This window comes from Leptinotarsa decemlineata, unplaced genomic scaffold (assembly GCF_025532065.1).
Source record: "Leptinotarsa decemlineata unplaced genomic scaffold, Ldec_3_MD MMD2_tig00004307_RagTag_RagTag, whole genome shotgun sequence".
NCBI lineage: Eukaryota > Metazoa > Arthropoda > Insecta > Coleoptera > Chrysomelidae > Leptinotarsa > Leptinotarsa decemlineata.
Window position 1 is genome coordinate 16,815,701 of NW_027412606.1, and position 15,785 is coordinate 16,831,485.

The 15,785-nt window shown below is 32.8% G+C and overlaps 1 protein-coding gene across 4 annotated transcripts in view; it reads left to right on the forward strand.

The window, feature by feature from the left end:
* Positions 1 to 15,785, forward strand: part of Mp (collagen XV/XVIII-type protein multiplexin) — a 423,852-nt gene that overhangs the window by 222,001 nt on the left and 186,066 nt on the right. For all 4 annotated transcript variants that reach the window (XM_074179083.1, XM_074179085.1, XM_074179086.1 and 1 more), the window contains exon 4: positions 11,846 to 12,148. In XM_074179083.1, coding sequence (XP_074035184.1) covers positions 11,846 to 12,148 — 303 coding nt within the window. The remainder of the gene's footprint in view (positions 1 to 11,845; positions 12,149 to 15,785) is intronic.

Consider the following 15,785-nt stretch of genomic DNA (forward strand, 5'->3'; position numbering starts at 1 on the left):
TACAGTTGTACCTATTGGGTATTCAGTGATTACTTTAATAAGTGTAAGAAAGTGTGAAAATCACTCACATTCTTCAAAACAGAATTGAAATGACTCCAGAGTACTGAATGAAGCAGCTCAAACTGAAGTTTTGGGAAGAACTCTTTCATCTAGAAAACTGCGTCTATATGGAATGAACTTCCTGAGAACATTTTTTCAAATGAATTTAATCTTCAGTGATTCAAATTCAATGTGGACCGCTACTTTCGCACAGGCACCGCTTTGAGAGTGCCTTGGGGATAATATTGCAGTGCTTGTGTTTTGTCTTAAAAAATTGCTGCGAAGACCACGATGTCCTTAGGATTTGTATCAGAACAGACGCGGGACTGTAAGAAAAGCATTGAAAATGCATAAATTTCATCCTCATGCAGATGATTATAATAGAAAAATAGAATTCTGTGAAATCACATCTCATCGAGTCAATACCATATTTAATCTTCTGTAAAATATCTGTTTCAGCGATGAGTGTTCATTTTTTCTGAATGGCAATGTTAATACCTACATATTTTTTGGAAAGGGCATACCCAATTTCCACAAAAAGTTTATGTTTGGGCTGGTATTCTTAGAAATCTCATTATTGGTTCATTATTTTCGGAATTGAGCTAATCTGTACCTTGAAGTGTTCGAAGAGACTGTCGATCCTTTCATAACTCACGATATAGAAACTCAAATGGGTGCAGAAGTTAATGAACTTTTGCAATAAACATTAGAATAGAAGGATTTGCAGAAGGGAAGCAGTTGAATGGCCTCCGAGATCACCAGATTCAACATCCTCAGATTCCTTTCTTTAGGGGTATCTCAAATCCGTTGTTTATGAAACAAAACCTTCTGATATTGAAGAACTTCAAAGACGAATTACAGCAGCATGCCAGTTAATTCCCAGTGAAATTTTCCGTAATGTTAGGGAAGAGTTTGAGAACAGACTTCATTACTGTTTGGAGTAAAATGGACCACATTTCAAGAGTTGGAACGGTGCCACCTATTCATCTTACTATTTTAATTAAAAGGAGTCAAAACGATAATGCATCCCAGCACAGGCAAATTCCAATTACATGTGTAAGTTTAGTACGCTATTTAACGGAAAATGCGCATAAAAAAATAATAGGTCTGGGTACCATTGGAAGCAGAATTGAAAGCCAATCAAAACGATGTGCCAATTGACCCCCCCTTTCCATTTAACATTCTAAGGGTAACATCTACCCTTTCTAGGGGACTGAACCTCAAGAGCTACAAATAGTCTTTGAAAGTGTCCCTTTTGACAATAAAATTGATCTGTTTTTTCGATTCCTCATATTGTTTACTGGAAGGATGATATTGAGGGTGGGAAGTTTTCAAATTGTTACCCTGTATAATGAGAATCACCCGCCAATCTGAAAAACCGAGGCACATATAAGATCGCTTATCGCAACAAAAAAACGTTGGAACAAATAGGGAATAGGGAACCCATAGGCTTGTTTTTATAAAATAACATTGGCGTGAAGTTATCCACAGATTTCTGGCCACACATGCTGACGTAGAGGAAATAAAAATCTGTGATTGGGATACGAAACTATTAGCATCCGTACTAATATTTGTGGCTGGAAATACCTATTCACTATAGGTTGAACGTGGAATTATTGAGACTATTTGATGTTTAACTTTTTTATAGAATCTTGAGTAGATTGACGCGTTGATAATCGTTTTCTCATCAACAATACAGATTTAGGGAAAAATAAAATTGGAAATATGAGAGTTTCTTTCCAATACCCCATATAGAAATGATATTCGATGATGTGCGTTCATCAAAATCACACAACTTCCATAGTTTCTTTAGTAGACTAACTTGTTTTAATTAACAGTTTTCTTGTCATCTAAACAGATTTCGAAAAAGAAATTGTTGAAACAATCAGACTCATTTTTTGAGATTCCTTGTATTCATGGAAATTACACAACTCTCATAGAATCTTGGGTAGATCAAAATAGTGAAAACCGTTTTCTTGTCACCCATACAGATTTCGAGAATAAAATTGTTGAAAAGATCAGACTAATATTTTTGAAATCCCTTGTAGAATTGAAACCAGATGATGTACGTGCATAAAAATTGAATAAGTCTTATGGAATCTCGGGTAGATTGACGTAGTGATGACAATTTTCTTGTCACCCAAACAGATTTTTGAAACAAAAATGTTGAAACAATCAGACTCATTTTTTGCGATTCCTTGGAGAATTGGAATCACAAGATATGCGTTCATGAAAATTACACAACTCTCATAGAATCTTGGGTATATCGATATAATGAAAACCGTTTTCTTGTTAACCATACAGATTTCGAGAAAAAAATTGTTGCAACAATTAGACTAATTTTGTGAGATTCCTTGTAGAATTGGAACCGAAAGATTTGCCTTCATGAAAATCACACAACTCTTAAAGAATCTTTGGTAGTTCGATATAGTGAAAATCGTTTTCTTGTCACCCATACAGATTTCGATAAAAAAATTGTTGCAACAATCAGACTCATTTTTTCAGATTCCTTTGAAATATTCATGGGTGACAAGAAAACGGTTTTCACTTCATCGATCTACCCAAGATCCTATAAGAGTTGTGTAATTTTCATGAACGCACATCTTTCAGTTCCAATTCTACAAGGAATCTCACAAAATGAGTCTAATTGTTTAAATATTTTTTTCTCGAAATCTGTATGGGTGACAAGAAAACGGTTTTCACTTTATCGATCTACCCAAGATTCTATAACAGTTGTGTAATTTTCATGAACGCACATCTTCCGTTTCCAATTCTACAAGGTGTTGTTAAAAGTGAGTTTGCTTATTTCAATATTTTTTCCTGGAAATCTGTATGGGTGACAAGAAAACGATTTTCACTATATCGATCTACCAAAGATTCTATAAGAGTTGTGTGATTTTCATGAACGCAAATCTTTCGGTTCCAATTCTACAAGGAATTTCACAAAATGAGTCTGATTGTTGCAACAATTTTTGTATCGAAATCTGTATGGGTGACAAGAAAACGGTTTCCACTATACGGGTCTACCCAAGATTCTATAACAGTTGTGTGATTTTCATGAACGCACATCTTGCGGTTCCAATTCTACAAGGTGTTTTAAAAAGTGAGTTTGATTGTTTCAATATTTTTTCCTGGAAATATGTATGGGTGACAAGAAAACGATTTTCACTATATCGATCTACCAAAGATTCTATAAGAGTTGTGTGATTTTCATGAACGCAAATCTTTCGGTTCCAATTCTACAAGGAGTTTCACAAAATGAGTCTGATTGTTGCAACAATTTTTGTATCGAAATCTGTATGGGTGACAAGAAAACGGTTTCCACTATACGGGTCTACCCAAGATTCTATAACAGTTGTGTGATTTTCATGAACGCACATCTTCCGGTTCCAATTCTACAAGGTGTTTTGAAAAGTGAGTTTGATTGTTTCAATATTTTTTCCTGGAAATATGTATGGGTGACAAGAAAACGATTTTCACTATATCGATCTACCAAAGATTGTATAAGAGTTGTGTGATTTTCATGAACGCAAATCTTTCGGTTCCAATTCTACAAGGAATTTCACAAAATGAGTCTGATTGTTGCAACAATTTTTGTATCGAAATCTGTATGGTTGACAAGAAAACAGTTTCCACTATATCGATCTACCCAAGATTCTATAAGAGTTTTGTGATTTTTATGAACGCACATCATATGGTTTCAATTCTACAAGGTGTTTGAAAAATGAGTCTGATTGTTGCAACAATTTTTTCTCGAAATCTGTATAGGTGACTAGAAAACGATTTTCACTATATCGATCTACCTAAGATTCTATAAGAGTTTCGTAATTTTCATGAACACACATCTTCTGGTTCCAATTATACAAGGAATCTCAATAAATGAGTCTGATTGTTGCAACAATTTTTTTATCGAAATCTGTATGGGTGTCAAGAAAACAGTTCCCACTATATCGATCTACCCAAGATTCTATAAGAGTTTTGTGATTTTTATGAACGCACATCATATGGTTCCAATTCTACAAGGTGTTTTAAAAAATGAGTCTGATTGTTGCAACAATTTTTTTCTCGAAATCTGTATAGGTGACTAGAAAACGATTTCCACTTTATCGATCTACCCAAGATTCTATAAGAGTTTCGTAATTTTCATGAATGCACATCTTCTGGTTCCAATTCTACAAGGAATCTCACAAAATGAGTCTGATTGTTGCAACAATTTTTGTATCGAAATCTGTATGGGTGACAAGAAAACGGTTTCCACTATACCGGTCTACCCAAGATTCTATAACAGTTATGTAATTTTCATGAACGCATATCTTCCGGTTCCAATTCTACAAGGTGTTTTAAAAAGTGAGTTTGACTGTTTCAATATTTTTTCCTGGAAATCTGTATGGGTGACAAGAAAACGGTTTTCACTATATCGATCTACCCAAGATTCTATAAGAGTTGTGTAATTTTCGTGAACGCACATTTTCCGGTTCCAATTCTACAAGGTGTTTTAAAAAGTGTGTTTGATTGTTTCAATATTTTTTCCTGGAAATCTGTACGGGTGACAAAAAAACGGTTTTGACTATATTGATCTACCCAAGATTCTATAAGAGTTGCGTTATTTTCATGAACGCAAATATTTTGGTTCCAATTCTACAAGGAATCTCACAAAATGAGTCTGATTGTTGCAACAATTTTTGTATCGAAATCTGTATGGGTGACAAAAAAACGGTTTTCACTATACCAATCTACCCAAGATTCTATAAGAGTTGCGTAATTTTCATGAACGCAAATATTTCGGTTCCAATTCTACAAGGAATCTCACAAAATGAGTCTGATTGTTGCAACAATTTTTGTATCGAAATATGTATGGGTGACAAGAAAACGGTTTTCACTATATCGATCTACCCAAGATTTTATAAGAGTTGCGTAATTTTCATGAACGCAAATATTTCGGTTCCAATTCTACAAGGAATCTCACAAAATGAGTCTGATTGTTGCAACAATTTTTGTATCGAAATATGTATGGGTGACAAGAAAACGGTTTTCACTATATCGATCTACCCAAGATTCTATAAGAGTTGTGTAATTTTCATGAACGCAAATCTTTCGGTTCCAATTCTACAAGGAATCTCACAAAATGAGTCTGATTGTTGCAACCATTTTTGTACCGAAATCTGTATGGGTGACAAGAAAACGGTTTTCACTATACCGGTCTACCCAAGAATCTATAACAGTTGTGTAATTTTCAGGAACGCACATCTTCCGGTTCCAATTCTACAAGGTGTTTTAAAAAGTGAGTTTGCGTGTTTCAATATTTTTTCCTGGAAATCTGTATGGGTGACAAGAAAACGGTTTGCACTATATCGATTCTATAAGATTCTATATCGATTCTATAAGAGTTTTGTAATTTTCATGAACGCAAATCTTTCGGTTCCAATTCTACAAGGAATCTCACAAAATGAGTCTGATTGTTGCAACAATTTTTGTATCGAAATATGTATGGGTGACAAGAAAATGGTTTTCACTATATCGATCTACCCAAGATTCTGTAACAGTTGTTTTATTTTCATGAACGCACATCTTCTGGTTTCAATTTTACAAGGAATCTCAAAAAATGAGTCTGATTGTTGCAACAATTTTTTTATCGAAATCTGTATGGTTGACAAGAAAACAGTTTCCACTATATCGATCTACCCAAGATTCTATAAGAGTTTTGTGATTTTTATGAACGCACATCATATGGTTCCAATTCTACAAGGTGTTTTAAAAAATGAGTCTGATTGTTGCAACAATGTTTTCTCGAAATCTGTATAGGTGACTAGAAAACGATTTTCACTATATCGATCTACCTAAGATTCTATAAGAGTTTCGTAATTTTCATGAACGCACATCTTCTGGTTCCAATTCTACAAGAAATCTCAATAAATGAGTCTGATTGTTGCAACAATTTTTTTATCGAAATCTGTATGGGTGACAAGAAAACAGTTTTCACAGTGTTGATCTACCCAAGATTCTATAAGAGTTGTGTGATTTCCATGAAGACAAGGAATCTCAAAAAATTAATCTGTATGTTCAACAATTTCTTTTTCGAAATCTGTTTAGAGACAAGAAATCTGTTATCACCAAGTTAATCTATTCGAGAAACTATGGAAGTTGTGTGATTTTGATGGACGCACATCATCGGATATTATTTCTATATGGGGTATTGGAAAGTAAGTCTAATATTTCCAATTTTATTTTTTCCTAAATTTGTATTGTTGGTAAGAAAACGATTATCAACGCGTTAATCTACTCAAGATTCTATAAAAAAGTCTTGATTATTCCACTTTCAATCTATAGTCAATAGGTATTTCCAGCCACAGATTTCAGTACGGGTGCTAATAATTTCGTATCCCAACCACAGATTTTTATTTTCCTCTACGTCAGCATGTGTGGCCAGAAATCTGTGGATAACTTCACGCCAAATAATATAACTAGCTTCTACCCGCGGCTTCGCTCGTATTTATGCCATTAAATAAGTGTCAGTACAATAGAAATGAATCAATATGAGGACTATATTTTAATGCTTGGCTGAGATAATCAATTTTTAAAAATTATTACATACGATGAAATTTCGAAAATTTAAAATATGCTTTATTGAATTGCAACAACAAATGTTTAAATATATTTCACTGTAACAAAAATAAATAATTTCAATTTTTAGATCTCACATAAAAAATATTTATTTTTAATAAAAAGCATCCCATGTTACTTCTTATACCTCCAAGAACATGTGTACAAAATGTCATGATGATCGGTTGAGTAGTTTCGCGTGAAACCGTAACAAACCAACTTACATTCGCATTTATAATATTAGTAGGGATTAGTAGGGATAGGGCTGGAAACAAATATTAACGAAAGACTCGATTGGTTTTTAGAGAAACAATGTTGGTTAGTAGCTGAGTAGTGTGGATGACGGAACATCTTTATACTATAGATAACTAAATAACTCTCTGAAAAGTTAATACTCAATAACAACATTCCAAAAGTGTGTAGCTACATTCTCCACATTACCGAGGTGTTCGTATCTGTATAGTAAAATGGATAACTAGGGAGTTATGAATGATATAATGAAATATAATGATAAAAAAATGGATCTCGCAGAATTCAAAGAACTACATAAACGAAAATAAATGTGATGTGAGCTCTCCAATTCATAGTTGAAGCAACACTCTATACTGATGGCTTAGCAAAAAATACTACTGAGAGAGTATTTCAAAATATTTCAACTGGAGACCCCCCTGGGGATGAAAAGGGCGTGTTCAGATATAAACATTACCGTTTCATCATTGTTTCTCCGTACCCCTTCATTTTCGGTTGCAGAAATTTTGTATTTAGATTCATTTTATATTTTAGATGAGCAATAAAAAAGATTTTTTGGATATTCCAACTGGGGTGCCAGCCGCGAGGAAATTTCTCATGTAGGTTCGTTTCATGTGATAGATTTTACTATTTTACTTCTATTCTGCTTTACTATTTTGGATAAAAACAATACTCTGAAGCAACCATCAACAACCTTGTTTTATTTTTTTCATACAACTACTAGTGCCAACCATACATTTTTGCCAACTGTTCAACACAAAACTAAACTAAGAAATATTATGTTCCAACTACACTCAGTAGATGGCGACAATATAAGGATTCAGAAAATATTATATCAGCTTATTATTTCAACACTTTCTCTTAAATATTACTGAATCATTGGATCAAGTTAACAACATAAAAGTATTTTAACAAAATGACAAATACTTAAAGTTATTCCGGAATACCACACATCAATGTATTCCTGAATATTTGAAATTCATTTACAAGGTTTTGTGAATATATCAGCCATTTGCATTTCAGTTAGACAATACAAAATACTTATTAAAGCTTCTTTGATTTTCCCATTTATGAAATGGAACCTAACATCTCTGTGCTTGGAACGTTTATTACACTGATTATTTTCAATTATTTTTATAGCACTTTGATATTCCACATTCAATTTTATTCTCACTTCGACATTTGTGAGTTCTCCAATCAAATTCTTTCAAATATATCTCTTCTTTGACACACTCTGCAACAGCAATGTATTCTGCTTCAGTACTGAATAGTGATACTATTGGCTGTTTTCTTGAACACCAAGAAATAGGGTCATCACAAAAAAAAAAATTTAATAGTCTGAGGTTCGTTTTCGTGTTTCAGTGTCACCCGCAAAGTTACTGTCACTGTAAGCAGTTATTTCATTCATTCCATATGTTGCGCAATATGCAATACCTAGATTTCTTGTTCCTTTCAGGTATCGGAGCACTCTCTTCATATTGGATATATCTTTATTTGTTGGATTTTCCATTCTTCTACTTTCATATCCCACAGCATATTGGATGTCAGGGCGAGTTTTGTTTGGAAGGTAAAGCAAACTTCTTATTAAGTTTCGGTAGGAAAAGTTGTGTTAAACACAGTCGCCAGAGGTGTTTTAGCCGGTTTCGCATTTTCCATATCAAATGATTTCAAAACAGTATTTACATGATTATTGAATCTGCTTTCTTTTCAATTTCTAGACCAAGAAAGAATTTCGGATTATCTTCTGAAACAGTTTCGAATTTTGTGTCTAAGTTTATCAAGAGATCATTCATTTCTTCTTCATTCTGTTCGATCAATATTCCATCGTCAACGTATATGGCAAGCATAAGTGAACCGGTATCATTTAAAAATGTGCAGTTCTCACTTTTGAGAATGTGAAGTCTGTTTAGTTTCAAAAAATTGGTGGAAGTTTCATTTCACTCTAAGGGGGCCTGTTTTAGGCCATAAAAAGATTTTTTGAGTTTGCATACCTTGTTTCCTTCTGAATAGCCTTCTGTTATCTTTATTCAGATCTGTTCAGACAATTCTCCATAGAACAATGAAGTTTTTGCATCAAATTTTTTATGAAATAGTTGTTGTGAGCTGCTAATGCAAATAAACTTCTCAAAGAGCTCATATATATATTTTTGCTCACAGCCTCGTACGACAAGTTTCGCGTTGTATCTTCCGTTCTCTTTTATTTTGAAAACCCATTTACTCAACAACATTTTCTTATTTTTCACTTCATGTGCATTCACAAATACCCATGTGTTGTTTTTCTTTTGTGATTCGTTTTCGTCTTCTACTGCTTTCAACAATTTGTCTTTGATGCTCTTACATCTCTTCCTCTGACAGTTGTTTGGCCTTCTCTGAATCTCAACATTTCGAAGCTTTTATAAAATTCTTCTTCAATCTTTGTTTGTTTCTTCTCTATTTTCTGGGTCCGATTCGTATTCTGATACCAAATCGTTATTCTCGTTTACTGGTATTTCTGGATCTGTCAATTTCTTACATTCATCATCTACCCATTCTATATTTATTTTCAATACATCCTTTTCATCCAGTGAGTTGCTATCAATCTTGTCTTCGAAAATAACATCTATATGTATAAATATTTTACCTTCTTCATTGTCACACAAATGGTATCCTGTTGGGGGAATATCCAATGAAAATATAATGTTTACTCCTTGCGTCTAGTTTCTTCAAAGAACCAAGTACCTTTGCATGTGCTTTACACTCAAATAAGTGCAGATCTGGCAAATTTGGTACTTTATTTGTCCATTTTTCAGCTGGTGTTTCATTTACCGCTTCAGTTGGACATCTATTCAGCAGGTAAACAGAAAATCTCACAGCTTCGCCCCAAAACCTTTATCAAGGCCAAAGTCAAAGACTAACGCTCTTGCCTTTTCGCCTTTTCCATAATTGTTCTATTCAATTTCTCGGCTTCTCCTTTGAGCTGTAGAGAGTGGGGTATTGTGGTGTCCATGATGATTCCCTTATATTTGTACCAATTTCTGAGGTCAGAATCAATATATTCACCTTTATTATCACTTCTTATTTTTGAATTTTTAAGATTATAGTAACCTTCTACTTCAAGTAAATATTGTTTCAGATAATCTGAAACTTCACACTTATTTTTCAATAAGTAAACCATAGTGAAGTGGGTAAAGTCATCTAAGAAGGTTAAAATGTACCTTTCATTATCCCAAGTAACAGGATCAAAAGGTCCACACAAATTCGTATTGATTATTTCAAGTGGTCTCACTGCTCTTGATCTGATTTTGTTGAATGGAAGTCGTGTTTGTTTTGCTTCCATATATGTTTCACATGGTTTGCCTATTTTTTCACAGTCTGCTGTACTAATATTCATTTAAATGACCCAATTTTCGGTGCCGTAGTTCAGCATTTTCTTTTTTTCAGTAAATAATCTTTCTGAATTATTGTCCAAATTCACTACATGAAGTCCATTTTCTTTTTTCTGTCCTTCAAGAATTTTTTTGTTGCTTTTCATCATGGTTACTTTTTTCTTTTCGAATAATACTTTTCCTTCCTTTTCAGTGATTGCGTTGACTGAAATAAGGTTTCCTTCAATGGAGCCAATACCAAAACTTTTCATATCTTCACCTTTTTTATCAACTAATATTTTGGATATGGTTTCTTCCAAATCATTGAATATTTTTATATCATTACACATGTGACTTGACGACCCTGAATCTACCACAAAATTTTTCAATGCTTTTGTTTTTATTTTGCCTTTTGTCAAAAATGCAACTTTTTTGTCGTCTTTCCTTTTTCGAAAAAACAATCTTCTTCAACATGATTGGTTTTTTAACAGATGGAACACTTTTTTCACTGATTTTCAGTATTTTTCGTGCACGATTTCGCAAAATGTCCAAAATTATAATATATAAAACATTTCATCTTCTCTGTGGTTCTTGTTCTGGAATTGTGTGATTTATATCCTCCTTTCTTTTCATCATAGGTTTTGAACGCAACTGCCTCTTCATCTTCGTTATTTTTACTTCTGGCTTCTTCAGCAATCACTCTTGATGTTAGTTTTGTGAGTTTTCTATCTGAGCTAGGAAAAGAGTCGCAATCAGTGTTGAAATATTTGAAACGTTCTGGTAACGTTGATGAAATATTAGACATTACCATTTCATCGTCAATATCTTGTTTCAAATTTTCAATTTTGCTTATGTGAAGCGAAATTTCTGAACCCTTTGTGTAGGAGAAGTTGAAGAAATCTCGTAGAAGGGTGCATTTCTGATCTTCTGAGTTCTTTTCATAAATGAATGAATTAATACATTTCATATGATGGTTTGCATATGATATATGCATTAATATTTTTTTCGACAGTTGTGATTATTACTCTTTGACCGTTGGCGTCCTTTTTCAGCCAATCAGCTTTTTTATCTGCATCGGTGATATTTTCTGCCAATAATTCCCCATTAACTATTTCCCAAATGCCTTGTGACTTCAAAATTACTGTAGTTTGGAATTTCCATAATTGAAATGATTCACCATCACTCAGTTTTTCAATCGATGAAAAAGGAAAAAGGCGCGTACGTGAAACCAACTTATCTTTTCATCACTGTTTCTCCATGCACTTGAATTTTCGGAGGGTGAATCTATATTCAATATCAGCATTGCAACCGTGCGGAGCCAGGTATGTTAGTATGTTATATATGTGGAACATCATGAACCGTTCAACATTTTTATATTTTTATTCGATTGTTAATCATATACAGACAAGAAGTGGAACATAATATGTCAAACAATCTGAAAATGCTGCTGGTGTTACTGCTGCTGTTTCCTATGAAAAATTTGAGTTTCAGTTATTTTTTTATTTGGATATCGTAATGAATTTACTCTGTGTTGATATAACCATGTTAAATATTGTTTCACTAATAACCCTCGATGATAGAACCTTCAAATTGATCAATCTTTTTCATTTCAGGTTGTGGAGCTTGGGGTCAAGATAGGTCAAGAAGGGACAGCTACGACGGTGTTGACTCTCTTCTACACCGATTCCTTTCAGTTCGTGAAGTCTCAGAGCATTGCGAACTTCACGGTACCAACATTCCAGAACAAATGGATGAGATTTGCTTTCCGAGTTAGTTTGCAAAATGTAACTTTATTTTTCAACTGTAACGAAACTGATTCAGTTGTAGTCCAGAGAAATCCTATAGAATTAGTTTTTGACTCTGCTTCGACACTATACATTGCCCAAGCAGGGCCTCATATTGGTGAACCCTATGAGGTAAGTCTTTTTCATTTATAACGCGATCCAATCACCAAAGGAAACGTGAAATAGATGCTCACATCTGGAGAACGCGATTTTGAACATATCCAGGACATATACTGGTGATATATTTTTGTGATACTCAGTGCTATTATTTGTAGTTGAAGTTATTATTACAGAATTGTTGAAAGACGTTTCCCACATTTCTTATATGATGATAAAGAAATGAAAAGTCTAAGCCTTTCTTTCCCAAAAAATGAATCTCTTCTAAAAATAAATGAAAGTAGTTGTTTCCAAAGTGCTTTTTACTTTCGGTTTCTATCAGAAAGTAATTTCAATGCATGATCTACACTTTTTTGTGTTTATTCTGAAATTATTTGCTTTATTTCTTTCTTTGGAAGTCTTCTACATTTTTATATGGATATAGTAGCCTAAAATATTTCTTTCCCAATGATATTTTTATGACTTTGAATGAAATATCATTGCGACAATATGTAATAAACAATAACTTGAATCGTATGAAGTAGATATTATCCACTCAAAAAATTGTTTGTTGATTGAGATATCATTTTTGATAGATTTGGTCGATAATAAACGAATTGAAAAACATTTTATTTCAAGATTTAAATGTTCAGGCATAACTAAGTGTACTAGATACCTGGAGTACAACTAATTTTAAAAATGACGTATACTACCATAAAATCACTCCTCATACAAACTGGCCCAATTTGGGTGATGAATCGTTTGTCATTTGTGGTGTGTGAAAAAAGTGTTTCAATCAGATTTGTTGCTCGCCAGAGATTGAAATTCAACCTTTTTGTAATTTACACATATTAAAATAACACTTTACTATTATGGAAAGGGAGAAGTAAAATCTCAGAAATTACGAATCCAAAGCCCAGCATATAGATTTAAAAAAAATGCCTGAAATGTTAGCACCTTTGATACGTCTTCATGAAGTTATCATGAATGAAATAATTGATGGAAAAAGTTTGTTGAATTAGTTTTAAAATACAAATTTTCAAAGATAGTCAGGTATTTTTATTGAAAACATATCTCCTTTTTATGGAAATGAATTATTTGAATAGTCTAGTAGTTTCAGACTGAGCTTACAAGAAATGAACATTCTGAAAATATCTTACCACGAGAAAAAAAAATTATTTTTTGAAACCAAACACAATCTGGTGACTTTCATTTATGATCCTCTGAAAACTGCTGAATTCCATTAGATATATCTCATAATCTCTCTCCAGAGACAACACAAATTTATACAAGCTCGCCAGGTGTTCAGAATGAATGGAGCCAGTGAAGCCAGCGTTTTCCACAACAAATTCAATATTCCCCGATGAATTTTACATTTATGCCATATATGCACCCGTACATCTGCTGCAATATTTTGATGAAAATGGATTAGACATACATTACTAACAGCAAAGATGTAAAATTATTTGAGTTGTTCTCTGGATGATCCCAATACCCCAGTTGAACTAGGATTTGACCATGCAAAAATGTTTACTGACAATTTCCTCTCGGAATTCTTTGGGTGTTCACTGGCAGTCTAAATTTAATTATCCGGATAACCAAAAAATTCCATTTATTTTCAATTTTACACTGAATATACTCATTATAAAAGTTATTTGAAATTGAATTTCTTACATCATCAATTTTTTTCTAGATAAATTTTTATTGGACAACTTGTTTATTCTTGATTTTACAAAGAAAATTGTAAAAAACAAGTTGTATAAAATTAAATTTGCTAGAATTCTGGTTCTCATCAATTTTTTCGTAGGATCGTTTATTTTATTTATACCTGAGAAAATCTGTGGGTGAAACTAAGTATTCTATTATGGCTTTTATTATTATAATTCCAATTTTTTCAAAGGTTCATATTTTTGGAACGAACGCTTACTGTAAAGGATGACAAGTTAATACAACAAACTTCATCTGTAAAATTTTCAGGTTTGAGCAATGATGCTCAACTCTCTTGGAAAAAGCATATTGATTATATTTTGAGTAAACTGTCGAAACATTGTTGTGTAATTCGTAATCTCCGTCATTTTGTTTCATTGAATATACTGAAGAGCTATCACTATGCTTGTATCCAATCTTCCCTCAGTTATTGTCTGATCAACTTTGGTAACTGTACAAGAATAAACGAATTACTAATAGCTCAAAAAAAGGTAGTGAGAACAATGTGTTTCAAAAAATGTAGGGAACTGTTTACCGATTTGGATATTATAACCATTATTTCACTATATATTTTAACTGTGTTGTTTATGTCAAAACTCATCTAGACAAATTTGAATCGAGAGATAATCTTCGGCTCACCACAGGATATACGTTAAGATCTAAGTATAATTTTATTGTTTTCCACCATAAATTGATGAAAGCAGCAAACGGCTCTCTGATTATGCACATGAAGTCATTCAAAAAATTACATATCTGTCTGAAACAGCTATCAAACCTGCATTCCTTAAAAAAATGTTAATAAACTGTTACATGACAATACATTTTAGTCCCTCAATGAATACTTCCAGGCTGATTTGGAAATATTATTCACTTGATTGCAACAGTTTAGACTGTACTATTTTCAATATATATATATATATATATATATATATATATATATATATATATATATATATATATATATATATATATATATATATATATATATATATAATGTATGTAATAATGTATATTATACATGGCACTCATATATATACAATTATTTGTATTTTGAATTTCTATATTTTATTTTAATTGGCTTTTTCCATGCTGTAGAGTCTCAGGAAAAAAACTGATTTTATTTGACAAGAGGGATGTGAAAAATCAGCTTCTCGAAGCATCACTTTTGAAATCGAAAGTTATTTTGTTTTCAGTACATTTTTGTAGGTAATCTCGTGAAAGCGAAAATTGCGTGAAAATCTCGTGGAATTGAAAATTTAGATTGCCAGTGACCCCACTAAAGAATTCCAAAAGAAAACTGCTAGTAAAAATGTTCGCGTAGCTGACCCCTTTTTTGAGCTGATTCGACTGAGCTACAAGGATTCATCAGACAACCCCAGCTGCATTGCAACAGTATATTGCCAGCAGAACCAGTTGCGAGGAAAAAGTGGTTTATAAAAAAAAATTATTTTGAAAGTTTCATGTCTTTGATGAAGAACAATCATATTTAAAAAAAAACATTAAATTTTCGTAGCTCAAACCAATAAATGCTGCGCGTTTTCTCTTTTTTTGATAAAAGTTGATCCAAGAATGATTTGAATAAATGATACTCTTCATATATCTAATATTTAAAATTCTCGCGTCACAGTGTTAATTGCCATACTCCTCGGAAACCGCTTGACTGATTTTCATGAAAATTCATATGTAGATTTGGTAGGTCTGAGAATATGGTTCAGTTCATTTTCATACCTGACTGATAAGGGTGTTCTACCACAAACACATTTTTTAAATTTTTTGGACAAAATTTTTTGTTTTCATTTTATTTTTTAATGATGTGCTATTGGAAACTACATACAACCATTCACTTTATTCTTTCTATCACCAACCTCTATTTTTTAATAGTTATTTTGTTGGTCTCTCACGCAATAAGCCTTTCCTCACTCCCCACACAGCTATAGAAACTCCCTTCAATCGCACTATGAGGACT